The sequence below is a fragment of the Poromitra crassiceps genome (genome assembly GCF_964638095.1).
Source record: "Poromitra crassiceps genome assembly, chromosome: 14".
In the NCBI taxonomy this organism is placed as follows: Eukaryota; Metazoa; Chordata; class Actinopteri; order Beryciformes; family Melamphaidae; genus Poromitra; species Poromitra crassiceps.
The window spans coordinates 27,402,096-27,429,595 of record NC_139633.1 but is presented as its reverse complement, the minus strand read 5'-3'; the positions used below and the strand labels follow the sequence as shown (position 1 = coordinate 27,429,595).

Sequence of the window (27,500 nt, the reverse complement as noted above, 5' to 3'; positions counted from 1 at the left end):
GTGTGAGTGTATAACACACACACACACACACACACACACACACACACACACACACACACACACACACACACACACACACAACTTTAGATAAACAACTCTAAATTATTGGGTGTTAAATTGAGTGTGGCACTGGCAATTAAGGCACATACTGTAATACCTTTGAGTCTAAATTTGACTTTGCAAAAGTCGAAGGGAATTTATTTGGAAGCTCAATCGAAAATTAAAGAAAAGTCGCAGCAGGGGAGCAAAAGTAAAGTTCCACTTGCTCTGTGCCTTTGGTGACCTAACTAACAGCTGCTACACATGGACTCATAATATGTGGTTAGTCAGTCAGTCAGTCAGTCGTTGACAGGGCCCCACTAAAAAAAAGTAGTTAATATGTGGGTTCTTGAAGTTTTGGTATCATGATTGATTTTGACTCCCTCTTCTTAACGAATAGGCTACTGCAAATCTAGACTACATTTTCAGGGGTGTCCGCACGGCCACTTACGGGTGATGGTTGTGACAATCCCTCTCAGGAATTTTAGGTAGTCCGGGTTGGTGGGCGCCGGCTTTCCCTCAATTTCACAGAAAATCACCGCGCCCAGGGCTGCATATCCAACCAGAGACAGACACAGGAACAGGTGAGGAAAGAGCTTCCAGAGACGCGCCACGCACAATTTGCAGTGCGGCATGGACCTTCCTCCCTTCACTGCGACCGACATCTTCTTCCTCCTCCTCTATCTCTCCGGCCACTTCAGATGCTTTGCCTGTCTGTGTGGAGAGCCGCGCCGCGCCGCGCTGCGCCCTGTCACAGCTCCGCTCAATGCTCCAGCGCTGCTGTGCGCAGACGCTGCCGAGGCGCTGAGCGCATCACCAGCAGCTGCAGCAGCAGCACCACATCATCCATTACAAACACTAACGAGGGAGGACTCCTGGGAAAACTGCTACTGACTCTAACCTATTACTCCACCCACCACCCCCATGTAGTCCTCTAGGTCAGTGGTTCTCAAATGGGGGTCCGGGGACCCCCAGGGGTCCTTGAGGGTGTTCCAGGGGGTCCCCAGCCAAAAGGGGGGTAATTTATTTTCACTATAATTCCATTCATAAGTAACACAATGACTATTTTGGTCATTGGTTTTATACACTTTCTGTAATAAAACATCTAAAAGCACCAATCGTATTATCATATGGCGGGCCGTGGGACAAACCCCTATCAAATGGGGGTCCGCAGTCTAATTTTTGTCAGTTTGGGGGTCCTTCATGTGAAAAAAATGTGAGAACCACTGCTCTAGGTATGCCTATGATTGCCATGAAGAAACCATGAGGATAGTCTCCAAATTAGCTCAATGGTGTTTAACTAGCTAGTCAGGGGTTACCAGACGTTTTAATGCCATAAAGCCCCAACACTAGTCCCATGCAGGGATCTTATAAGACAGATTTTGATTATTTATTTTATTTATTTATGTATTTATTTATGTATTTATTTATGTATTTATTTATGTATTTATGTATTTATGTATTTATTTATTTATTTATTTATTTATTTATTTATTTATCTTTTAGCCGATCGAGATTGATTTAGGCTACTGAACTAGGCTATACAGCAGAGATTTGGTGACTTGGACTCGAGTCGACTCGAGTCCCTGTTTTGATGACTTGTGACTTGACTTGACAAAAACATAAATGACTTGAGACTTACTTGGACTTGGAAGTTAAAGACTCGAGACTTGACTTGACTTGAGAGGTGATGACTTGGATGACTTGTTTGTGTTTGTCTGTTTAAATAATGAAATCATAAGGTAACATTTATTGTCCAAGTTTCTCTGTCTGTCCGGTATGCGTCAGTCAGTGCATGGCGAGTGCAAGCCGTGTGCAACACGGTCGCCAACGTTCCCAGTCAACCTTACAACTTGTTCAAGTTGTGAGATGTATATATACGGCCCCGTCTAAAAATGTGCTTTAGACTTAGGGTGTTAATTCATATAGCAATTTTTATTTTTTATTTTGGCCAACATTGAAATATTTACAATTTGTGGTAAAAATTTGGTAAAAATAAATATTACTTTATCTACCACTTCCTTGTCAACCACAATGACACATCTTGGGACATTATGCAAATTGATGTGTCAGCCCTGGGTTGGAGGGGGGAGAGGTGTGTGTGTGTGTGTGTGTGTGTGCGTGTGTGTGTGTGTGTGTGTGTGTGTGTGTGTGTGTCAATGCGTTCCTCCCGTATCTCGAGAACCGTTGGTCGGATCTACTTCAAACTTTGGTGTACTAAGGTGTCTGCAACATTCGGTTCTCTTTTTCTCTTTTCATTTCTCTGTTTGACCATCAAACAGAGAAATGAAAAGAGAACTGAATGTTGCAGACTCGGGGAGAACAACAGCCCCAACGTGACCTTTCAGCTCTGTGTTGACCACAGCAACAACTTTACGAGTCTAACTTCCCCATAAATAAAGTGATGAAATCACACTTTCTTTAGCTGAATGACAAATTGTTATATGTCTTATTCTTGATTATGAACATTGACAAAATAATGTTCTGTCTTGCCCTCGTGTCACATTGAAGCTTATTATTATTGCCCTGATTCAAGCATGTGTTGTCTTGCTAAGTATAATATAGCACTCAATAAACAGAATTGAACAAGGAGAGAGAATGAGAGAGAGAAGAGAACAAGAAAACACAAGGCAAGAGGAGAGCAAGGCAAACAATCTAGCTAATCTACAGCCTAACCTACCCTATCCTAACCTAGTGGCATCCCTCAGCCTTAACCCTGACTGCAGAGACCCGGGCCTAGAGATGGGAAATATACACAGTTACTTGCTACTTGTGTGTAAAAAAGAAAAAACACATGTTGCATGCAGAATTACACCTCAATGAGGTCAACAACAGACACGTTTGTGTCTCTTGCCCAGGACAAAATGATCACTTATTTTGACAAAATCTTCCATACGTTTATGGGCAATTATAGGGTTATTGTGCTTTTGGCTTTAATTGCCCTCTCTGTTCAATCACTTTGTTTTCTAAAGTCCCTGCTTTCTCCTCCCCTACATCCCCCCCGCTCTCCTTCCCCACCTCCTCCCTTTCCCTGCTCTCTCCTCTCCCACACACCCCCTGCTCCCTCCACACCTCCTCCCTTTCCCTGCTCTCTCCTCTCCCACACACACCCTGCTCCCTCCACACCTCCTCCCTTTCCCTGCTCTCTCCTCTCCCACACACCCCCTGCTCCCTCCACACCTCCTCCCTTTCCCTGCTCTCTCCTCTCCCACACACACCCTGCTCCCTCCACACCTCCTCCCTTTCCCTGCTCTCTCCTCTCCCACACACCCCCTGCTCCCTCCACACCTCCTCCCTTTCCCTGCTCTCTCCTCTCCCACACCCCCCCTGCTCCTTCCCCACCTCCTCCCTTTCCCTGCTCTCTCCTCTCCCACACCCCCCCTGCTCCCTCCACACCTCCCTTTCCCTGCTCTCTCCTCCCCAACATTCTGCTATTCTCTCCCCTCCTCCCTTTCCCTGCTCTCTCCTTGTGGGAAAAAAAAGTGACTTGACTTAACTAAGGACTCGACTTGACTTGACTTGACAAAACCTGTGACTTGACTTGACTTGACTTGCCCAAAACAAAATGACTTGGGACTTGCTTGAGACTTGGACCAAATGACTTGGGACTTACTTGAGACTTGGACCGAAGTGACTTGGTCCCATGTCTGCTATACAGTAACTATCTACACCTGCTGCAGGGAGAGAGTCTGACAAGCGAGACTAATCTAGACTAGATGGGTAGATACTATGTGAGAGTGAAACCTGTAGCCTAATTGGATTACAGCAATTTGGCATAATTTTTAGTGAATTAAATTATAGCTAAATTACACAATTCCTTATTTTGCTTTTGATCCCCTGGCATCCCCTCCAGGACACCCGATAGTCCCTGGATCCCACTTTGAGAACCACAGACTAACCCAAATCAGCACTATCTTCATGACTAAAAAGATTCTTCCAACACCTTTCATATTTTGAATTTAGTTTGTAAAAACGGATTATATTTCAGAGCATCCACTTACTGAAACACTCAATTTGTTTAATCTCTTAAAAACAATGTCTGTATCTGTCTGACACTGAGGGAAACAGGTGGTGCATGCAGGCTTCCTATATTTAGTGGGTGGGCCATGAATGCCAATGGTGGTTCAGGGTCAGGGAACAACTGGAGCCTCTGAAATACATTTATTAAACATGCTGAGATATCTTTCTTGGGATGCTGTTGCCAATCACTGTCTCAATGGCCCCAACTGCATCTAGTCAGGTAAACATTTCTCAATCACAATTTTCCAGTTCCACATCACTGTTGATGTTCATATGTAATTCTTCTTTGTGACTTTGTCACTACAAAATATAATACAGGTAATAACAGTACTCTAGCCCCCCCCCCCCCCCCCCATATTCCCCCGAGCACAGCCGGCTCAACAACAGGCCTGAGACCCCATCCCCCCACCCCACCCCCCCGCGCGCCCCAACATACATCAATTTAAAAATATAAAATATATCTGACTGCACCTTTGATCTATTATTGATGTAACTGCGGCTATACACTGCATATTTACAATAAGTCAAATCCCTCACATGTAATCTGATTACCTACTGTGGCAAAGAAAAAGTGAATCTGATTAAGAATGTCCATATGTAGCCTATTGTGTGGTGGAAATCGGAAATTCCCACTGTTGCGTAGAGATGTTCCTTCATACTTTTGAATGAAAGAGACTGTGCACATGGGAGGAGTCATTTGGAAACACAATTCTCAATTCTTAAGGGGGGCGACATTCAGCGGCGACCTACGGTCTGAATAGATCTGCAATGATTCAATAAATCTGCCCAGCTAAAGTGTGCTGAATCCACTCATGATTGATTGATTGATCTATCAACCGGTCCATTTAGCTATTTCTAAAATGTTGGCCATTTGAAGACAGTCATTTGGCAACACAATTCTCAATTTAATTGGAGTAATCAGGGGCATCATGCAAGCCAAAGTTCTGAGGGGGCGACATGGCGACCTAAGGTCTGAATAGATCTGCAATGATTCAATCAATCTGCTCAGATAAAGTGTGCTGAATCCACTCATGATTGATTGATTTAAGCTATATCAATTGGTCCATTTAGCTATTTCTAAAATGTTGGCCATTTGAAGCCAGATTTAGAGGAATATCTTATTTTAAATTAACATTAGGATTAGACTGTTGTGATGTCATTATTCAGTTTTAACCTTCAATATGTTGCTCCTTTTCTCATTAGGGTGAATACTGTATATTTTTATTTTGAGATTTTGGTCAATTATTTGTGCTTTTATGGTTATTAGCTTAGTCACTCACTTCTACACTAGCTTCTACACTGCTGCCACTTTTCTTGAAATAGCTAAATCTTGCTTCACCCAAAATGTTATTCACATAAAAAGACTATCCACAATGCTAATTATTTTAAAGAACTGCATCTTGACCTGGAGATGTCAAATGGAATTCAGTGTTTTGCTACAGTTTAACATGTGACTGCCATAACAGCTCTGGCTAACATTAAAATGCTAACTTTACATACAAGTACACAAGTAACCAACTAACTTGCTATGCAAACTATGCCTATAATAACTAACAGCATTTCATTTTCACATGTTTGAAAAGGGGATTGATGCTCTACTACTAATGACCGCCATGAATATTGCCTATTTTATTTCTTAATCTGAGGGGGAAACTCTTCCACTGCTGCTCAGTGGAAGTCGTCATGGTGTCTATGAAATGTGCCACTTTGACCACTCTGTATGTCTGCTCAGTGTCATTGACATAAACATTTTTATAGCTTTATCTCATGAACATAAACACAGACCAACCAGTCACAATGTTCTGGCCATCTTCTGATTCCTAATTTAACATCTATAGCCTACCATGCCAAAAATGGCGGAGCACAAACACAATGGCGTCATCCCTGGCCTGGGACACCAATTTGTCTTAGACAAAGCTTTTAAAGTCGGCTGTTGTTAGTGTTACCACGACTTGCTTTGAGATGAACTTTGCTTAAGCCTGGTAAATCACTCTTGACTGTGTTTATGCTTGAGGTTCATTAAAGGTGGAAAACAGGACCTGTACAAAGATCTGGGTGGGATGAATGAAGTATACATCAGAACGGCAATATGGTCCCACCCCCTTTTAGGGGGGAAACTCGCCGTTGACTTCAATAAAATAGCGGTACAAAAAAAAATGTATAGGAAAAAAACTGAACTAATTTAGTTTATAAATGACCCAAAGACACCATGACATGAAAATATTACCATAGAATGTGCATTCAAGATACATCGAAAATAGTATTTCATCCATCCATCCATCCATCCATCAATTTGATCCATCTTAAGTCATGTGACTCATGTCTCTTCTGTCACTCATGGGCCCTTCAAGTGAGGTCGTGTTTACCGTGGATACGACTGTTACGGGAGGGGGTGTTATGGCCTGTGTCAACTTCCAATCATGGAAGTTGGAAACCCTCATTAGTGTTTTGCTTGCACCCGTGTTTACCCTGCCTTTTCGACACAAAATGGCCCCCATGAAAAGGGTGTATTAGGGACGACTAAATGGGCGAAAATGGTGGCTAATTCGTGAACACAGGTTCAGCACCACGGAGAGCTCAATTTGTTAGCTACTGATGGAGCACACCTGAGCCCTGGAAGTGGACTATGAAAACCCTCTGGGGAGAGAGGAGAGGCTGCACGCCAACTCTGTGAGTGAGGCCTGACTAAATAGCCAGTGATTGTGTGCTCCCCTCCAACGGGTATCAGAACTGGTTTCATTTAGACCACACACTAACACAGCACACTAACACACAAACCCAAGTGCTGATTTTATTTGATTTTATTGTATTATGGATATCAAAATACAACATAATCCAAGGGATAGTATTTGAAAGTGCAAGCACAAAATTTCGGATTAAACAATTAAACAAAAGTCTCTCGCCAACTACTCTCCAAGAATTTCTTCAGGAGGTTTTTAAAACCACTCTGATCCCCCCGTGTAGAGGAGTGAAATTCTCCCCACCTTGCTTTTTAGGTTAGGTAGTTTCAAATCTGTTACACTAGCGCTCGTGTTCCGGCCATGAGCATCCCGTACAAATTGAAAATACTTGGTAAAGTAGTTTGGACAATCATGGTCGTGTAGTATTTTATGGACCATGCCTCTCTGTGTATGAAATGTGCTATACAAATAAACTTGACTTGACTTGACTTAACTGTTGAACTCTATTTTCAACAGGGAGCCAATTCAACTGCTGAGATCTGCCTGACTAACCATGAACAGCCATGTTGCACGGTATTACAGGTCGAAACGCCTCTCTTAAACTGACTCCCGATTGTTGAATCATACGTGTGAGTGTTTAGCAGCAGCGGCAGCAGTCCTGGTCCGGCTTACCTAGGCTTGCCTAGTCTTGTTTACACAAATATTTAATATTCCTTCCGTATGTTACTGCGGTAACACTACTGTAGTCAGCTCAATCATCAAAACGGAAAAAAATAAATCCAGGCATTTTCAGTGCACTGATATTTGAGGGGGGGAAAGGTTTCTATTACGAAACCAGGTGAGATTTTAGTTTCAATCTTCACATCTCAGTTACTCACATTTTGCATGAGTTCTTTCTTTGTTCCCTCTCATTGTGCCTTGATATGGTGCATGATGCAAATTGTAGGTAGGCACTAGTAGGGTCATAGCATGAAAACAGTGCCCCTTCATCATACCAGGATTTTTTTTTATGTTTCAGCAATTGCAATGCATTTAATATATATATATTATAGTATAGTAGTATAATAGTAGTATATGCCAGTCTCAGCAAATGTCAAAATGACTCAATTGTTTTAAGACTGAATTGAATTTATTTTTGAACAGGGACAATGTACAAAAGAACATTAACCTTGTAGAACAAGAAGAGATGTAATGTACCAGGTTTGAGCGAAACGCTATTTTCTGCCCGTATAAACACAATCGTTAAACATTAAAATAGTACAAGAATGACACATTTTCATCATCATCTGATGATTGTGTGCATATAAAATAAGGCAGTAAGATTCTGTAAGCTTTCAGAAGCACAGTGCTTAAAGAAAGTAAGGAACAGTTTAATCCAATTATGAGCAGATCTGCAGATGTAATTCAATCCCATCTGGATAAAAAGGGTGTTGATAGTATATTATGCTTTCTGTCATAACCTAAAGCCATTAACACAATCTAATTCGAAGTCTTAAGGCAATGCCTTCTCTGGAGAGGATATTTCCCAGTGATAATATCCTCTCTCTCTCTCTCTCTCTCTCTCTCTCTCTGTCCCTCTCTTTTACCACTCAAGGCATGTGTTTGGTCTGTCTGGGACTGATGCCAGGCTCCTAATCAGTTAGACTCAGTGTTGGGCAAGTTACTTTCAAAATGTAATATACTACATATTACGAGTTACTTTCATTTGAAAGTAATACGTTACTTTACAATATTACTGTCTGTGTAGGGTAACTCGTTACTTATTACACTACTTTTGCATCACTTTCACCAAAATGAGAGCAGTAGCAGAATGACATCACCGCCCCGGACCCATCCCGGAAAATAATTTCAACCGTCTTGAAGTCAGTGTAAACAATCCACAATTCTAAATGTTATTCTTTTCCTTTGTTATTGCCATCTATAGTGGTTATTTGCATAAAAATACACAATTTGATTAGGAAATGATTGTATCTTTATTAAAATATGTGCTTTGATTTAAAAAAAAGTTACTAAATTTGTAACTTGTGTTACTTGACAAAGTAACTGGTATAATATTACTAAAATCCTATTGGTAATACATTACTGCTAAAAGTAATATATTACATGTAATATGTTAGTTTTGTAATAAGTTACCCCCAACAGGGTTAGACTAGATCTGAATCATAAAGATGCTTTGATGACAGTGTTGCACTAGACTAGTGTGATTTGTGGGAAATGTAGTTCTTAATGTAAGTTCAAGCCAGGAAGACTATAATATCCATTTACACTTCCTTAATTCACTTTATATCTCCACTCTTCAATCTACTCACAAGATCATAATAAGCTGTCAATTTCCGGGTTTCAATGAACAATCAGCTGGTTGCCGCCCAGTCTCTGTTAACCAATAGCATAGTGTCACATCACTGCTCTCATCACCTCTCACCCCACACATTTACAGTGTAAGCCTATCACATTGCTTCTCACCCCCGTCGTAAGCCAATTGCTTGGAGGCAGTTTCCTTAAATATGCTTTCTTCTGTCTCATTCAGCCTCTCAAACACCGCTGCTGTCAGTCTCGCACCCTCCTCCTCCCCTTCTCCTCCCGGTCATCGCAGACCTATCCGATTCTTCAGTCGGAAGAGTCTCATCATGATGAGTCTCAGAAGGAGATCACCAGCACCACCAGTATCTAGACTCCACAGGGGGATATAACTGGATGCTGATCTGGGCTGATGCAGCTCTCTCAAGATCTCCCTGCGGTGTCTAACCGCCAAAGACTAATAACAATACTTTATTCTCATCATTCTTTCTGTAATGCATCATTCACTTTATTGTAATAAATATCACTTTATTCATTATTTGGTCTCTAGTCTCTCCTGATTGAAATGAGATTTAAGTTTCTAAATAATAATAATAATAATAATAATAATGTAAAAATAAAATAATAATCATTCTTTACATTTGGAAGCATATCAACATACTGAAGACAGAAATCGATGTTCGGTGGTTCTCTTGCTTTGTTAAATGGTTTATTTCTCATTCACTTTTTATACTAACTAGAGAATATACTGTAATAAAAAAGGAAATAATACTAGTACTGGTAATACTACGAATTCCATGGTAACAAATTGACATATGTTGGTATACTAACATATAGGATTATAACAGTACATGTAATATTGTTACATTATTACTGTACTACACACACATACATTGCAGATACTTTTACCATGAAGTGATATCTCAGCCATTTGGTATAGAGGCCTACAGTATAAAAACGGGGTCTGTTAAAAAATAATAATTGCCCCAGGTAAATATAAAATGCAAAGAAATAACTCCCCATTCATTTGTTTCTAAGTGAGGACTTTAAAGGGTTAAGGGGACCAGCTGTCTTTTCTAGCCATTTGCTACCATTATGGCACATTACCGTTAACACTACTCATTGACAGTTGTTATAACACCTGTTATTTGACTTTAACGGCAGACATGCTGTGTGTCTCACGCCTTCCTCTCCAGGGCCCTGCGGATGGCCTCCAGGATGCCTTCCTTGTTGTTGTTGACATTGTAGGACGTCAGATCCACCAGGGCCTCATACTCCTCTCTGGTGTAGGTGAGGTTGTTGGTCTTGTATGGAGACTCGCTGCTCCTCACATCCACTTCCCCGGCTTTGATCTCTGCCGCACCCACCCGAGGCACGCCTGTTTAGTCGCAGGGCAAGACAATTTGTTACATTTACACTCTACAAAGTTCTTAATGGATCAGCAAATATATTTATTTGGGCAATCCATCAATCAATCAATCAATCAATCAATCAATCAATCAATCAATCAATCAATCAATCAATCAATCAATCAGTCAGTCAATCAATCAATCAATCAATCAATCAATCAATCAATCAGTCTGTCATGTACATGCCAGCATGATCAACTGTTCCTGACCAAAACAATTCACACTCAAATCACAAATCACAATCATAAAGGCAGCTACACATTTAAATCATATTACGTTGATTGCCAATTAGCAATATGTGCTAGCTTTACAGTTAAAGAGGCCAATTGCATCTTTTATATGTATGCAACACAAGGCAAAAATAGAGTTCCAAAGAAACCAAGGAGTCAGTGCCCGAATTGCAGGAGCATTGATCACACAAAGATTGCAAAAATATTAAATGTAGCAAGGAGAAAAGACAAACTGCAACAAACAATGGGCACAAGACAAGGATAGACTTAACATTTAACACGTTAGTTACTAGCACCACAAAATTACAGTATGGAGTCAAAAGTTACTACAGATTTAAATCAAATTTTCTGAGACAGCCTAACGCACACACAAAAAGTACATCACAAGCTTCATAAAGCTGGTATTTTTGGCTGTTCTGCCATTTGGAAACGGCTTGTATCTAAAGCAATGCACAAAGATGTTATCATGTAGTAACTTTGGAAGCTCTGTAGGGAATCGAATGCTAGGCCCACTTGCAAGTAATGCAGGCTTGTGGCCAGAGGATTGTGGCGTTGAACAGGGAAAATGTGGGGGGGAGGGCGCTCTGACGGGTGCTCTCCCCCTCCCTCAAAAACTACTGTTGAGGTGCCTTTGAGCAAGGCAGCAGAAATTAGCACAACGGGAGCTGCTCAGTGGCCAACAGTTGAAAACGGTAGTTGTACTGGGCAAAAATGTTCCCAGGAGAGGTCAGTGTTTCCCCACTCTTACTGAGGGAGGCAGCCTGTGTGAGGCTCTGAGTCACTGAACTGTTTGCCTGACCTCTTGGAGGCTGCCCAAAAGTCTTTCTCCAGAGCTTCTCTGACCTCTCAAACTCAGGTCCCTCTGCTGAGTCAGCAGCACTGACCTAAATAATATGGACAGAGCTATCCCATTGATCTTGGTCTCCCGTAACGTTGGCCTTCACCCTCTTCGATTTGTCATCAGCAGAGTGGGAGGGAATGGGTTGAGTCCGCGGCTCCGCCTGCTATTGGTCCGTGATCGGCAAGCTGCGTGATCACTGGACAGGCGATCTGTCAATCACCCCCTTTTCTATCATCTATTTTACTCCAAACGGGCGAGTTATATCACAAATGACCCCCCTACAGTTGTTATGAAAAGGTGAAATTAGCTATATAGACCAAAACCGTGTTTTGCCCCTCACTGGAAAGATGTTTAATCTTGTTACAAAGTGGGGCATTTTAACATGGGGGGAATGCCTACTGTCCCCGATGCCTAGCGGCCATTCGAGGAACTACAGCTTTTCAATTAACTTCCGCGCCATCAGAAGGAAGCCGTACATGACATGTACATGATGAGAGCAAAACAAGTCAGGTATGGAGGCAGCATGTTCACGTTGAACTTACCAGGTGCTTTGAACTCTTTGTGTGTGACATTGACGAGTGGGAGATGGAGCACGATCGGGGCTCTGGGATTCTCCTTATCCTCAAAGACGTACAGCTCCTGACGAGGCTCCTTATCCAGTCTGGCATAGTCAATAGTCGGGAAGGGGATCTCGTGGTCCGCACAGTAAGCAGCTGTCTTCTTCAACACCTGTTCGATTGAACAGCAGAGGAATGCACTCATTTACAGAGTTGACAGACTGGAAAATGTTTAACCGTCTTAATTCACGTGAAATCAGGATTTTTGAAGTTAGAAAAGAAATCAATAAAAATAAATGACAAATGGATGACAAAGTAGAATTGATCAAAAGCTCTATAAGAAACTCAAGACACAATTAAATGTTCTGTTTTTCCTCTTAATGAGCGCAGGGTGGTATTTACATTGAAGATATGGTCTGGGTCCCATGAATAGCTAAGGGATATGATGACGTCCACATCTCTCTCTGGCCGCAGGACGGGCACACAGCCGATGTTGATGGCGTGACCGGCATCCACGAGGTGTAGTGTGGGGTCAGCCGGGGTCAGTTTGTTTGGAAAGGCGTCTGGATGTGTGGCTAATGAGCAGATGGAGAATTAAATTATGTAGGTGGAACTCATCAGCTGCTCATGGCGAAGTTCAAACCAATCAAAAGTGCCACCTCTACATTGATAGAAACAAAAGTGGTTCAAGAAAACCAGATTTGCACAATACTCATCAATAACAGGACTGGTGGGGGAGCCTACCTTTGGAGGCAGTAAAGTTCTTGTTTTCGATGTAGTTCCAGTGCAGGAAGAGGCCACGCATGAAGTTGTACATCTGGGCAACGACCGGACGATCCTTGAAGAAATCAGTCAGCCTCTTGGCCATGCCTGTCACCGGATTCACCAGGAACGTGTCCAGAGTTGACGCGGGACTTGTTGACGCAGGACTTGACGGTTCAGACTCTGTTGAGAAAGTGAGAAAGTGTGTCCTGAGGTGGCTCACCTGGTGGCACGTGGACCACGGAGGCTTTGTTCTTCGCGCGGCCGACGCGGGTTCGAATCTGACCCGACGCGGGTTCGAATCTGACCCGCGGTCCTTTGCCGCATGTCATCCCCTCTCTCTCCCCCCCTTTCCTGTCTGCCTAATGTCCTGTCTAATAAAGGCGAAAATGCCCAAATAATAATAATAACTAGATGGTCTACATTTCCTAACGAAAATGTAATTGTGCTTGCTGTCCTCGCCATGCACCGCCTGGCTTCCAAAATCCCTGCCCATGGACCTAGGGGGACTAAGTAGTTATGGGGGTGCCTATGTGAGTAAAAGGACTTTGGAGTAGAAGTACTTGGTAGGTGGGGAAGTCAGACTGGTTGTAGCCTACTAGAGAGACACAAAAGGCTAGCCCAATCTCTGCAATCTAAAACTACATTACCTGCAAACTACAGCATCAATAATTACCATGTATTGTAAATGTCTCCAACTGTCTCAAGGAAAATAGGACATGATAACCTCCAGAGAAGTAGTATTCCTTGTAGTGTCATTCATGTTTATGGTTGCGACAACAACTGTTTACAAAACTAGCAGGCTTACCAGAGCTGCAAACACACAAGTGAAAAGCTATCAATGGCTGCATCTAATCAGCCAGTAACTAATGTAGGCTATCTTCCATTATGTTAGTGTAAGAAGTCAAATGTACTGATAATAGTCCCTGGTCACCAAAGTAATGTTACCCTTTTAGTTTTGTTACAGAGTTGCTGATCGGTTGTCATGTGTCCAGTCAGCCAGAGAAGCTGCTTGGGTAGCATGCTAACTAACGCCTAACGCAGTGGTTCTCAACTGGTGTAGCCTCAGGACCCACTATTTTCCTTGTCATGAAGTCGCGACCCAAATTTCAGATTATTTTTTAAACCACTCAAATTTATTGCACAAAAAATAGCGCATTTATTTAATACACAATGCCTTCATGCACTGTCAAATGAACAAAAAAGTGCAACAGAAGTGCAACTACGGCTAAAAACCAATTGAAATAAGGCAGACTTGAATTACAGGCCTATATGTTTTTAAATTTAAACAAGTCAAACTGGTCATGGTCAGAAAGTCTTATTTGAACTGTATGAAATATGAAATAAAAGGCAGACTTTTCTTGAATCACAGGCAGGCTATATGCTTTTTAGTTAAACTGGTCATAACTTTTAATAAAACTGGGGCCATGCTAATCCAGTTTCAATCATCTGAATTGAACTAAAATTAAATATGAAATGAAAAGGCAGACTTCTCTTGAATTACAGGCAGAGCATATGCTTCAGCTTGTTAAACAAGTGAAACTGGTCAGGCTAATCCAGTTTCAATAATCTGAATAAAAAAAAAAAAAAAAAAAAAAAAAAAAGTACTGTACTGTAAAAGTCCGCGACCCAATCAAAACGGCCCCGCGACGCTACCCACCAGTTGAGAAACGCTGGCCTAACGCTAGCATTAGCTCAATTAGCTTGTTGCAACTAGTCCCAAACATTGATGAACAGTGTGTCCTAACGCCAGGGGGACAAGGTGTTTGTTTTGGCTGGCTGAGGTTAGCCTATAAGGCACAGTTGTTGTGGCTAACAGCCTCCGTTCACACTAGGCTATTCACACTAGGCTATCTCTTCCATTATGTTTTCAAACCCAGCTGGCTGTATAAAATGAACAACCACAAAGTGGTGACACTTACCCATGGGTTCAGTTCATTTTGTTCATTCATTGTTTTCTGGACATGTTACCATGCTACATTAACACAGCAGGTCACAGAACAGACAGGCCTCCCATGGTTGGCGACAAGTGTATATCATTGTCTCTACCCAAGATGCAACACTGCTCTACCCAACATGCAACGCTGCTGCTCAGAGCTGCTCTTTAGCTCTATTAATCTGGTCAAATCTCACCGGATTCCTGTTTCCAGTACACTTTTAGCATTTGGTTTTTAACAGAGAAGAGTTGGAGCTGCTGAAAACATACAGTATGCAAATGAGAGGGAGACCATGAGTGATATACCCACTGAGATACAAGCATAGGTGTGTCTGTTGTCTGTATAATAGCGTGCGTGCGACAAGTGACAAGCAAGAAGGAAGGCTGGCCATAATGAGAATGAATCTGCACTTCCTGCCGCCCTTCAAAATAAAACCATTTAGAAGGGACAGGCACTGAATGCTGCTATAGCGCCCCCTAAAGGCTAAATGACAAAATACTTCTGATATAGGCTCAGAGTACATCCCTCCACACCTGTACCAAGTTTGGTTAGCATCGGACGATCTTTGTGAAATAGGCCCCACCCACAGAAAGTTGGAAGTGGATTATATCGCAACGGTGCGTTTTTTTTTAAAACTTCCAAATCAGTGTTGTGCAGGACAGTCCCCACATGATGTGTGCGTTGGTTTGGTGAAGATTGGACAAACTTTCAAGGAGAAATCGCAAAAAAACTGTTTTGAACAAAATGCAAAATGGCGGAAAATCTAGTCAGACGCAAATGGGCGTGGCCTAGTTGAGTAGATGCGGGAGGACCCAAGGAATCCAGGGAAAAAATAATTTTGATGATAAACCCTACGGTTCAAAAGTTATGGACCAAAAGGTAAGGAGGGCTGTTATAGCGCCACCATATGGTCAATTGGTGCAATTTTTTCGGGGATAGTAAAAGACCCCTCAGTGCACCTGCCTACCAAGGTTCGTAGCTCTAGCTGTTATGGTTTCTGAATTACAGCTAATTTACTGCAAGATTTTGCAAGATTTTTCCAAACCCCATGCAAGTCAATGGGGAAAAAAATGGCGCTTAATGGCGAATTGCGGCCAAACCGCTTTCACAAACCCTTAACAAAGTCATAGCATACATGTCCTCAATAAGCCGGTCATTTTGAGATCTGGCATGTCTATGTGGCGCAAAAATTGGGGGCGTTGTTAGTCGGACAAAAAGTGGATAGCAACTATAATAATAATAATAATAATAAGTATGTGGGATTTCAAGATTGTGCCTTGCTTGTCAGCAAGCACAATAATAATGGGGGACTTTGTAATTTGTGCCTTGCTTTCAGCCAAAGTGTCAAGTGTCATACAAGAAGGAAGGCTGGCCATAATGAGAATGAATCTGCACTTCCTGCCGCCCTTCAAAATAAAACCATTTAGAAGGGACAGGCACTGAATGCTGCTATAGCGCCCCCTAAAGGCTAAATGACAAAATACTTCTGATATAGGCTCAGAGTACATCCCTCCACACCTGTACCAAGTTTGGTTAGCATCGGACGATCTTTGTGAAATAGGCCCCACCCACAGAAAGTTGGAAGTCCATTATATGGCAACGGTGCGTTTTTTTCAAAAACTTCCAAATCAGTGTTGTGCAGGACAGTCCCCACATGATGTGTGCGTTGGTTTGGTGAAGATTGGACAAAATTTCAAGGAGAAATGGCAAAAAAACGGTTTTGGACAAAATGCAAAATGGCGGAAAATCTAGTCAGACGCAAATGGGCGTGGCCTAGTTGAGTAGATGCGGGAGGACCCAAGGAATCCAGGGAAAAAAGAATTTTGATGATAAACCCTACGGTTCAAAAGTTATCGAGCAAAAGGTAAGGAGGGCTGTTATAGCGCCACCATATGGTCAATTGGTGCAATCTTTTCGGGGATAGTAAAAGACCCCTCAGTGCACCTCCCCATCAAGTTTCGTAGCTCTAGCTCCTATGGTTTCTGAATTACACCTAATTTACTGCAAGATTTTGCAAGATTTTTCCAAACCCCATGCAAGTCAATGGGGGAAAAAATGGCGCTTAATGGCGAATTGCGGCCAAACCGCTTTCACAAACCCTTAACAAAGTCATAGCATACATGTCCTCAATAAGCCGGTCATTTTGAGATCTGGCATGTCTATGTGGCGCAAAAATTGGGGGCGTTGTTAGTCGGACAAAAAGTGGATAGCAACTATAATAATAATAATAATAATAAGTATGTGGGATTTCAAGATTGTGCCTTGCTTGTCAGCAAGCACAATAATAATGGGGGACTTTGTAATTTGTGCCTTGCTTTCAGCCAAAGTGTCAAGTGTCATACAAGAAGGAAGGCTGGCCATAATGAGAATGAATCTGCACTTCCTGCCGCCCTTCAAAATAAAACCATTTAGAAGGGACAGGCACTGAATGCTGCTATAGCGCCCCCTAAAGGCTAAATGACAAAATACTTCTGATATAGGCTCAGAGTACATCCCTCCACACCTGTACCAAGTTTGGTTAGCATCGGACGATCTTTGTGAAATAGGCCCCACCCACAGAAAGTTGGAAGTCCATTATATGGCAACGGTGCGTTTTTTTCAAAAACTTCCAAATCAGTGTTGTGCAGGACAGTCCCCACATGATGTGTGCGTTGGTTTGGTGAAGATTGGACAAAATTTCAAGGAGAAATGGCAAAAAAACGGTTTTGGACAAAATGCAAAATGGCGGAAAATCTAGTCAGACGCAAATGGGCGTGGCCTAGTTGAGTAGATGCGGGAGGACCCAAGGAATCCAGGGAAAAAAGAATTTTGATGATAAACCCTACGGTTCAAAAGTTATCGAGCAAAAGGTAAGGAGGGCTGTTATAGCGCCACCATATGGTCAATTGGTGCAATCTTTTCGGGGATAGTAAAAGACCCCTCAGTGCACCTCCCCATCAAGTTTCGTAGCTCTAGCTCCTATGGTTTCTGAATTACACCTAATTTACTGCAAGATTTTGCAAGATTTTTCCAAACCCCATGCAAGTCAATGGGGGAAAAAATGGCGCTTAATGGCGAATTGCGGCCAAACCGCTTTCACAAACCCTTAACAAAGTCATAGCATACATGTCCTCAATAAGCCGGTCATTTTGAGATCTGGCATGTCTATGTGGCGCAAAAATTGGGGGCGTTGTTAGTCGGACAAAAAGTGGATAGCAACTATAATAATAATAATAATAATAAGTATGTGGGATTTCAAGATTGTGCCTTGCTTGTCAGCAAGCACAATAATAATGGGGGACTTTGTAATTTGTGCCTTGCTTTCAGCCAAAGTGTCAAGTGTCATACAAGAAGGAAGGCTGGCCATAATGAGAATGAATCTGCACTTCCTGCCGCCCTTCAAAATAAAACCATTTAGAAGGGACAGGCACTGAATGCTGCTATAGCGCCCCCTAAAGGCTAAATGACAAAATACTTCTGATATAGGCTCAGAGTACATCCCTCCACACCTGTACCAAGTTTGGTTAGCATCGGACGATCTTTGTGAAATAGGCCCCACCCACAGAAAGTTGGAAGTCCATTATATGGCAACGGTGCGTTTTTTTCAAAAACTTCCAAATCAGTGTTGTGCAGGACAGTCCCCACATGATGTGTGCGTTGGTTTGGTGAAGATTGGACAAAATTTCAAGGAGAAATGGCAAAAAAACGGTTTTGGACAAAATGCAAAATGGCGGAAAATCTAGTCAGACGCAAATGGGCGTGGCCTAGTTGAGTAGATGCGGGAGGACCCAAGGAATCCAGGGAAAAAAGAATTTTGATGATAAACCCTACGGTTCAAAAGTTATCGAGCAAAAGGTAAGGAGGGCTGTTATAGCGCCACCATATGGTCAATTGGTGCAATCTTTTCGGGGATAGTAAAAGACCCCTCAGTGCACCTCCCCATCAAGTTTCGTAGCTCTAGCTCCTATGGTTTCTGAATTACACCTAATTTACTGCAAGATTTTGCAAGATTTTTCCAAACCCCATGCAAGTCAATGGGGGAAAAAATGGCGCTTAATGGCGAATTGCGGCCAAACCGCTTTCACAAACCCTTAACAAAGTCATAGCATACATGTCCTCAATAAGCCGGTCATTTTGAGATCTGGCATGTCTATGTGGCGCAAAAATTGGGGGCGTTGTTAGTCGGACAAAAAGTGGATAGCAACTATAATAATAATAATAATAATAAGTATGTGGGATTTCAAGATTGTGCCTTGCTTGTCAGCAAGCACAATAATAATGGGGGACTTTGTAATTTGTGCCTTGCTTTCAGCCAAAGTGTCAAGTGTCATACAAGAAGGAAGGCTGGCCATAATGAGAATGAATCTGCACTTCCTGCCGCCCTTCAAAATAAAACCATTTAGAAGGGACAGGCACTGAATGCTGCTATAGCGCCCCCTAAAGGCTAAATGACAAAATACTTCTGATATAGGCTCAGAGTACATCCCTCCACACCTGTACCAAGTTTGGTTAGCATCGGACGATCTTTGTGAAATAGGCCCCACCCACAGAAAGTTGGAAGTCCATTATATGGCAACGGTGCGTTTTTTTCAAAAACTTCCAAATCAGTGTTGTGCAGGACAGTCCCCACATGATGTGTGCGTTGGTTTGGTGAAGATTGGACAAAATTTCAAGGAGAAATGGCAAAAAAACGGTTTTGGACAAAATGCAAAATGGCGGAAAATCTAGTCAGACGCAAATGGGCGTGGCCTAGTTGAGTAGATGCGGGAGGACCCAAGGAATCCAGGGAAAAAAGAATTTTGATGATAAACCCTACGGTTCAAAAGTTATCGAGCAAAAGGTAAGGAGGGCTGTTATAGCGCCACCATATGGTCAATTGGTGCAATCTTTTCGGGGATAGTAAAAGACCCCTCAGTGCACCTCCCCATCAAGTTTCGTAGCTCTAGCTCCTATGGTTTCTGAATTACACCTAATTTACTGCAAGATTTTGCAAGATTTTTCCAAACCCCATGCAAGTCAATGGGGGAAAAAATGGCGCTTAATGGCGAATTGCGGCCAAACCGCTTTCACAAACCCTTAACAAAGTCATAGCATACATGTCCTCAATAAGCCGGTCATTTTGAGATCTGGCATGTCTATGTGGCGCAAAAATTGGGGGCGTTGTTAGTCGGACAAAAAGTGGATAGCAACTATAATAATAATAATAATAATAAGTATGTGGGATTTCAAGATTGTGCCTTGCTTGTCAGCAAGCACAATAATAATGGGGGACTTTGTAATTTGTGCCTTGCTTTCAGCCAAAGTGTCAAGTGTCATACAAGAAGGAAGGCTGGCCATAATGAGAATGAATCTGCACTTCCTGCCGCCCTTCAAAATAAAACCATTTAGAAGGGACAGGCACTGAATGCTGCTATAGCGCCCCCTAAAGGCTAAATGACAAAATACTTCTGATATAGGCTCAGAGTACATCCCTCCACACCTGTACCAAGTTTGGTTAGCATCGGACGATCTTTGTGAAATAGGCCCCACCCACAGAAAGTTGGAAGTCCATTATATGGCAACGGTGCGTTTTTTTCAAAAACTTCCAAATCAGTGTTGTGCAGGACAGTCCCCACATGATGTGTGCGTTGGTTTGGTGAAGATTGGACAAAATTTCAAGGAGAAATGGCAAAAAAACGGTTTTGGACAAAATGCAAAATGGCGGAAAATCTAGTCAGACGCAAATGGGCGTGGCCTAGTTGAGTAGATGCGGGAGGACCCAAGGAATCCAGGGAAAAAAGAATTTTGATGATAAACCCTACGGTTCAAAAGTTATCGAGCAAAAGGTAAGGAGGGCTGTTATAGCGCCACCATATGGTCAATTGGTGCAATCTTTTCGGGGATAGTAAAAGACCCCTCAGTGCACCTCCCCATCAAGTTTCGTAGCTCTAGCTCCTATGGTTTCTGAATTACACCTAATTTACTGCAAGATTTTGCAAGATTTTTCCAAACCCCATGCAAGTCAATGGGGGAAAAAATGGCGCTTAATGGCGAATTGCGGCCAAACCGCTTTCACAAACCCTTAACAAAGTCATAGCATACATGTCCTCAATAAGCCGGTCATTTTGAGATCTGGCATGTCTATGTGGCGCAAAAATTGGGGGCGTTGTTAGTCGGACAAAAAGTGGATAGCAACTATAATAATAATAATAATAATAAGTATGTGGGATTTCAAGATTGTGCCTTGCTTGTCAGCAAGCACAATAATAATGGGGGACTTTGTAATTTGTGCCTTGCTTTCAGCCAAAGTGTCAAGTGTCATACAAGAAGGAAGGCTGGCCATAATGAGAATGAATCTGCACTTCCTGCCGCCCTTCAAAATAAAACCATTTAGAAGGGACAGGCACTGAATGCTGCTATAGCGCCCCCTAAAGGCTAAATGACAAAATACTTCTGATATAGGCTCAGAGTACATCCCTCCACACCTGTACCAAGTTTGGTTAGCATCGGACGATCTTTGTGAAATAGGCCCCACCCACAGAAAGTTGGAAGTCCATTATATGGCAACGGTGCGTTTTTTTCAAAAACTTCCAAATCAGTGTTGTGCAGGACAGTCCCCACATGATGTGTGCGTTGGTTTGGTGAAGATTGGACAAAATTTCAAGGAGAAATGGCAAAAAAACGGTTTTGGACAAAATGCAAAATGGCGGAAAATCTAGTCAGACGCAAATGGGCGTGGCCTAGTTGAGTAGATGCGGGAGGACCCAAGGAATCCAGGGAAAAAAGAATTTTGATGATAAACCCTACGGTTCAAAAGTTATCGAGCAAAAGGTAAGGAGGGCTGTTATAGCGCCACCATATGGTCAATTGGTGCAATCTTTTCGGGGATAGTAAAAGACCCCTCAGTGCACCTCCCCATCAAGTTTCGTAGCTCTAGCTCCTATGGTTTCTGAATTACACCTAATTTACTGCAAGATTTTGCAAGATTTTTCCAAACCCCATGCAAGTCAATGGGGGAAAAAATGGCGCTTAATGGCGAATTGCGGCCAAACCGCTTTCACAAACCCTTAACAAAGTCATAGCATACATGTCCTCAATAAGCCGGTCATTTTGAGATCTGGCATGTCTATGTGGCGCAAAAATTGGGGGCGTTGTTAGTCGGACAAAAAGTGGATAGCAACTATAATAATAATAATAATAATAAGTATGTGGGATTTCAAGATTGTGCCTTGCTTGTCAGCAAGCACAATAATAATGGGGGACTTTGTAATTTGTGCCTTGCTTTCAGCCAAAGTGTCAAGTGTCATACAAGAAGGAAGGCTGGCCATAATGAGAATGAATCTGCACTTCCTGCCGCCCTTCAAAATAAAACCATTTAGAAGGGACAGGCACTGAATGCTGCTATAGCGCCCCCTAAAGGCTAAATGACAAAATACTTCTGATATAGGCTCAGAGTACATCCCTCCACACCTGTACCAAGTTTGGTTAGCATCGGACGATCTTTGTGAAATAGGCCCCACCCACAGAAAGTTGGAAGTCCATTATATGGCAACGGTGCGTTTTTTTCAAAAACTTCCAAATCAGTGTTGTGCAGGACAGTCCCCACATGATGTGTGCGTTGGTTTGGTGAAGATTGGACAAAATTTCAAGGAGAAATGGCAAAAAAACGGTTTTGGACAAAATGCAAAATGGCGGAAAATCTAGTCAGACGCAAATGGGCGTGGCCTAGTTGAGTAGATGCGGGAGGACCCAAGGAATCCAGGGAAAAAAGAATTTTGATGATAAACCCTACGGTTCAAAAGTTATCGAGCAAAAGGTAAGGAGGGCTGTTATAGCGCCACCATATGGTCAATTGGTGCAATCTTTTCGGGGATAGTAAAAGACCCCTCAGTGCACCTCCCCATCAAGTTTCGTAGCTCTAGCTCCTATGGTTTCTGAATTACACCTAATTTACTGCAAGATTTTGCAAGATTTTTCCAAACCCCATGCAAGTCAATGGGGGAAAAAATGGCGCTTAATGGCGAATTGCGGCCAAACCGCTTTCACAAACCCTTAACAAAGTCATAGCATACATGTCCTCAATAAGCCGGTCATTTTGAGATCTGGCATGTCTATGTGGCGCAAAAATTGGGGGCGTTGTTAGTCGGACAAAAAGTGGATAGCAACTATAATAATAATAATAATAATAAGTATGTGGGATTTCAAGATTGTGCCTTGCTTGTCAGCAAGCACAATAATAATGGGGGACTTTGTAATTTGTGCCTTGCTTTCAGCCAAAGTGTCAAGTGTCATACAAGAAGGAAGGCTGGCCATAATGAGAATGAATCTGCACTTCCTGCCGCCCTTCAAAATAAAACCATTTAGAAGGGACAGGCACTGAATGCTGCTATAGCGCCCCCTAAAGGCTAAATGACAAAATACTTCTGATATAGGCTCAGAGTACATCCCTCCACACCTGTACCAAGTTTGGTTAGCATCGGACGATCTTTGTGAAATAGGCCCCACCCACAGAAAGTTGGAAGTCCATTATATGGCAACGGTGCGTTTTTTTCAAAAACTTCCAAATCAGTGTTGTGCAGGACAGTCCCCACATGATGTGTGCGTTGGTTTGGTGAAGATTGGACAAAATTTCAAGGAGAAATGGCAAAAAAACGGTTTTGGACAAAATGCAAAATGGCGGAAAATCTAGTCAGACGCAAATGGGCGTGGCCTAGTTGAGTAGATGCGGGAGGACCCAAGGAATCCAGGGAAAAAAGAATTTTGATGATAAACCCTACGGTTCAAAAGTTATCGAGCAAAAGGTAAGGAGGGCTGTTATAGCGCCACCATATGGTCAATTGGTGCAATCTTTTCGGGGATAGTAAAAGACCCCTCAGTGCACCTCCCCATCAAGTTTCGTAGCTCTAGCTCCTATGGTTTCTGAATTACACCTAATTTACTGCAAGATTTTGCAAGATTTTTCCAAACCCCATGCAAGTCAATGGGGGAAAAAATGGCGCTTAATGGCGAATTGCGGCCAAACCGCTTTCACAAACCCTTAACAAAGTCATAGCATACATGTCCTCAATAAGCCGGTCATTTTGAGATCTGGCATGTCTATGTGGCGCAAAAATTGGGGGCGTTGTTAGTCGGACAAAAAGTGGATAGCAACTATAATAATAATAATAATAATAAGTATGTGGGATTTCAAGATTGTGCCTTGCTTGTCAGCAAGCACAATAATAATAATAATAAGTATGTGGGATTTCAAGATTGTGCCTTGCCTGTCAGCAAGCACAATAATAATAATAATAAGTATGTGGGATTTCAAGATTGTGCCTTGCTTGTCAGCAAGCACAATAATAATAAGTATGTGGGATTTCAAGATTGTGCCTTGCTTGTCAGCAAGCACAATAATAATAAGTATGTGGGATTTCAAGATTGTGCCTTGCCTGTCAGCAAGCACAATAATAATAAGTATGTGGGATTTCAAGATTGTGCCTTGCTTGTCAGCAAGCACAATAATTATTGCTTTTATCTCGGAAACGGAAGGTGCAATCGTGATTCTGCCCACCACTAGCGTACTTTTTCACCCCGATTCCAACGCCGCCATCATTGAGTCTCTACGAGTTACGGTTGCGGAGATACGTTGCTGTAGCGCGCCCCATAGGCAAACAATAGCGCCCCCTACACGCCAAATGACACTATCTCTTCTGAAATCAACTCAGAAGTGTCAAGTGTCATACAAGAAGGAAGGCTGGCCATAATGAGAATGAATCCGCACTTCCTGCCGCCCTTCAAAATAAAACAATTTAGAAGGGACAGGCACTGAATGCTGCTATAGCGCCCCCTAAAGGCTAAATGACAAAATACTTCTGATATAGGCTCAGAGTACATCCCTCCACACCTGTACCAAGTTTGGTTAGCATTGGATGATTTTTGTGAAATAGGCCCCACCCACAGAAAGTTGGAAGTGGATTATATCGCAACGGTGCATTTTTTTCAAAAACTTCCAAATCAGTGTTGTGCAGGACAGTCCCCACGTGATGTGTGCGTTGGTTTGGTGAAGATTGGACAAAATTTCAAGGAGAAATCGGAAAAAATCTGTTTTGGACAAAATGCAAAATGGCGGAAAATCTAGTCAGACGCAAATGGGCGTGGCCTAGTTGAGTAGATGCGGGAGGACCCAAGGAATCCAGGGAAAAAATAATTTTGATGATAAACCCTACGGTTCAAAAGTTATCGAGCAAAAGGTAAGGAGGGCTGTTATAGCGCCACCATATGGTCAATTGGTGCAATTTTTTCGGGGATAGTAAAAGACCGCTCAGTGCACCTCCCCATCAAGTTTCGTAGCTCTAGCTCTTATGGTTTCTGAATTACACCTAATTTACTGCAAGATTTTGCAAGATTTTTCCAAACCCCATGCAAGTCAATGGGGAAAAAAATGGCGCTTAATGGCGAATTGCGGCCAAACCGCTTTCACAAACCCTTAACAAAGTCATAGCATACATGTCCTCAATAAGCCGGTCATTTTGAGGTCTGGCATGTCTATGTGGTGCAAAAATTGGGGGAGTTATTAGTCGGACAAAAAGTGGATAGCAACTATAATAATAAGTATGTGGGATTTCAAGATTGTGCCTTGCTTGTCAGCAAGCACAATAATAATGATAATAATAATAATAATAATAAAAACTTACAACACATAATGTGATATCATGCAGCACAAGAAAAAAATTAATACTGTGTCAAGAACAACATTAGTAGTCAGCAAATCAACTGGAGAAACATGTATTTGTGTGTCTCAGGGCACCATAGGGCAAATGTGCTGATTGCTGTACCTATCTCGACATTAGATTCCGGAAGAGTCCAGGAAGGCTTGGCACCTGTAGCAAACTGCCATAGTTGGGTCATGGTGACAGAGAAGGCACTGCTCCATATCCCTGATAAGATTGAAATATTAAAAAGATTTAATTCTATTATTGTACATAATTGATTGTAGAACCATACATATTAATATTGACATGACAGTAGGTTTATTGATGACGGAGCTGTCATGTTCTCTCACCCAACAAATAAGGGAGGCGGATTTCTTTGAGTTTTTTGACCCTATGACCAAGGAAGAATTGACTCCCAAACGCCTCAGCTGGGACAAACGCCCCATACTTGGAAATGCCGACTTCATAGGGGGTGAACTCACACCACTCTGAAAACAAGATCAGTCAAGGGGAGAACAAAAGGGCTAGTTATGACATGCATATTCATAATTTGTTTATATAGTTTGTCTATGCCTGTGGGCCTCAATCACGGGATGTTTGTGGGCGGAAACATGTTCAGAGCCCCACGCGGGGACGTGTAGTGTCCAGCCAATAACATCGCTCAGAGCAGAGCAGTAGATTGCAAACCAGGAAATGCGACTCGTTCCTAGAGCGTTTTGCGAGGTGTTTGGAGCATATACCTCCATGGTTTGGAGGTGTTTGTTTATTTATGCTTTTATAACATAACCGCTGTGAAACTATCAGACAAAATTGTTTAATCCCTGCATTTCACTGGTTTTGTGACATTCGCTCTCCCCATTTACTGTCAACCTCGCTCAACCACACACCACAGAACACAGCAAAACATTGTGAAAACATGACAATACAGACAGGGGGGGCAGCGTCTCTCTGCACAGCGCCACACAATTCTATGGGTCATAAGTGATGATTGAGAGAGAAAACTTTTTTTGAGTGTATATCATTTGTGTATATAGTGTTTAAGTGTATATAGTGTTTTTTTTTATGAAATAGTTGCATAGTATACGGTATTTGATGAATTCCCATTTATGAATACTCTACCATGACGGTCTGAGCCCACAGTGTGCAACCCTGCCAGTGAGTTGTATGAATAACCCCCAATATGTCCAGGACCATTATAATTTAGGCAGGTGACAATGGGGAAAAAAACATGACATTTATCAAATTGAATTTCAACTGCCCTGTTTCAGCTATGATGTTAGTTAAAAATAGATTGAAGAAAATGTCTAGAGATGATCTTTACCAGCTTCAGACTGGACGCCGGTTAGGTCATCCTTCATATTGACAGCTGTGTATATGGGCAAAGGGTTTTGGCCATCAGCTATTGCCCTCTGCTGGTCAGACAGGGTACTGGTGGTTTTCTATGAAGCCAACAAGGACAGGAGATTCATTAATTCATAATCAATAATTGTTACACTCCATGATATTTCCCCATCAACGAGTCCCTCCAGGAAATTGTGATTTTGCGATGACAATAATTAATGCAAATTCAACCAATCTCCCGCGATTAAACCTCAAAAAAGGCAAAACAGGTTCCTCAACCTGCAATTTTTGCCAGTTCCCACAATTTGACCACCAAACAATCAGATAAAATGCAAATTGCATTGCAATTTTTCAGCATTTTTTATGGCAACAATCACACAAAAAACAACTGCAAAATCATGGAGGGACTGATTAACAAGCAAAACAAAACATTTAGTCTGCAAATCAATTATACAAATGTTTTCAGGGACAAAAGAGAAAATCAAACACCACAATCAATGAATATGAACTTGCCAAAATAAGATGTGTGAGGTTGCAACATGTTGTCTTGGCATGTTTTATGTTAGTGATTGAATTATGTTGGGGACATCCTGTCAACTTGGAAAATCTTGGTAATATTGACAGTCGTGAACATACTGTAATAGTTAGCTGCTAGCTGTGTGAAAAAATGACACTTTAGTCTGTGTTGTATATCTCTTACTATCGTGATTATGCATCTACACTAAAGTGATAT

General features: G+C 42.1%; 2 protein-coding genes across 2 annotated transcripts in view; both read right to left on the bottom strand.

The window, feature by feature from the left end:
• The window catches only part of kcnk18 (potassium channel, subfamily K, member 18), a gene marked incomplete at both ends in the record, with an annotated part of 16,700 nt that extends 15,996 nt beyond the window's left edge, over positions 1-704 (bottom strand). Inside the window, one exon of the mRNA XM_083650704.1 lies at positions 491-704. Coding sequence (XP_083506830.1) covers positions 491-704 — 214 coding nt within the window. The remainder of the gene's footprint in view (positions 1-490) is intronic.
• A 9,512-nt stretch (positions 705-10,216) lies between these two features.
• LOC310789110 (cytosolic phospholipase A2 zeta-like) overlaps positions 10,217-27,500 on the bottom strand; it is a gene marked incomplete at both ends in the record, with an annotated part of 30,226 nt that continues 12,942 nt past the window's right edge. The window contains 7 exons of the mRNA XM_083650703.1: positions 10,217-10,416; positions 12,061-12,247; positions 12,478-12,650; positions 12,820-13,020; positions 25,550-25,651; positions 25,777-25,914; positions 26,748-26,865. Coding sequence (XP_083506829.1) covers positions 10,217-10,416; positions 12,061-12,247; positions 12,478-12,650; positions 12,820-13,020; positions 25,550-25,651; positions 25,777-25,914; positions 26,748-26,865 — 1,119 coding nt within the window. The remainder of the gene's footprint in view (positions 10,417-12,060; positions 12,248-12,477; positions 12,651-12,819; positions 13,021-25,549; positions 25,652-25,776; positions 25,915-26,747; positions 26,866-27,500) is intronic.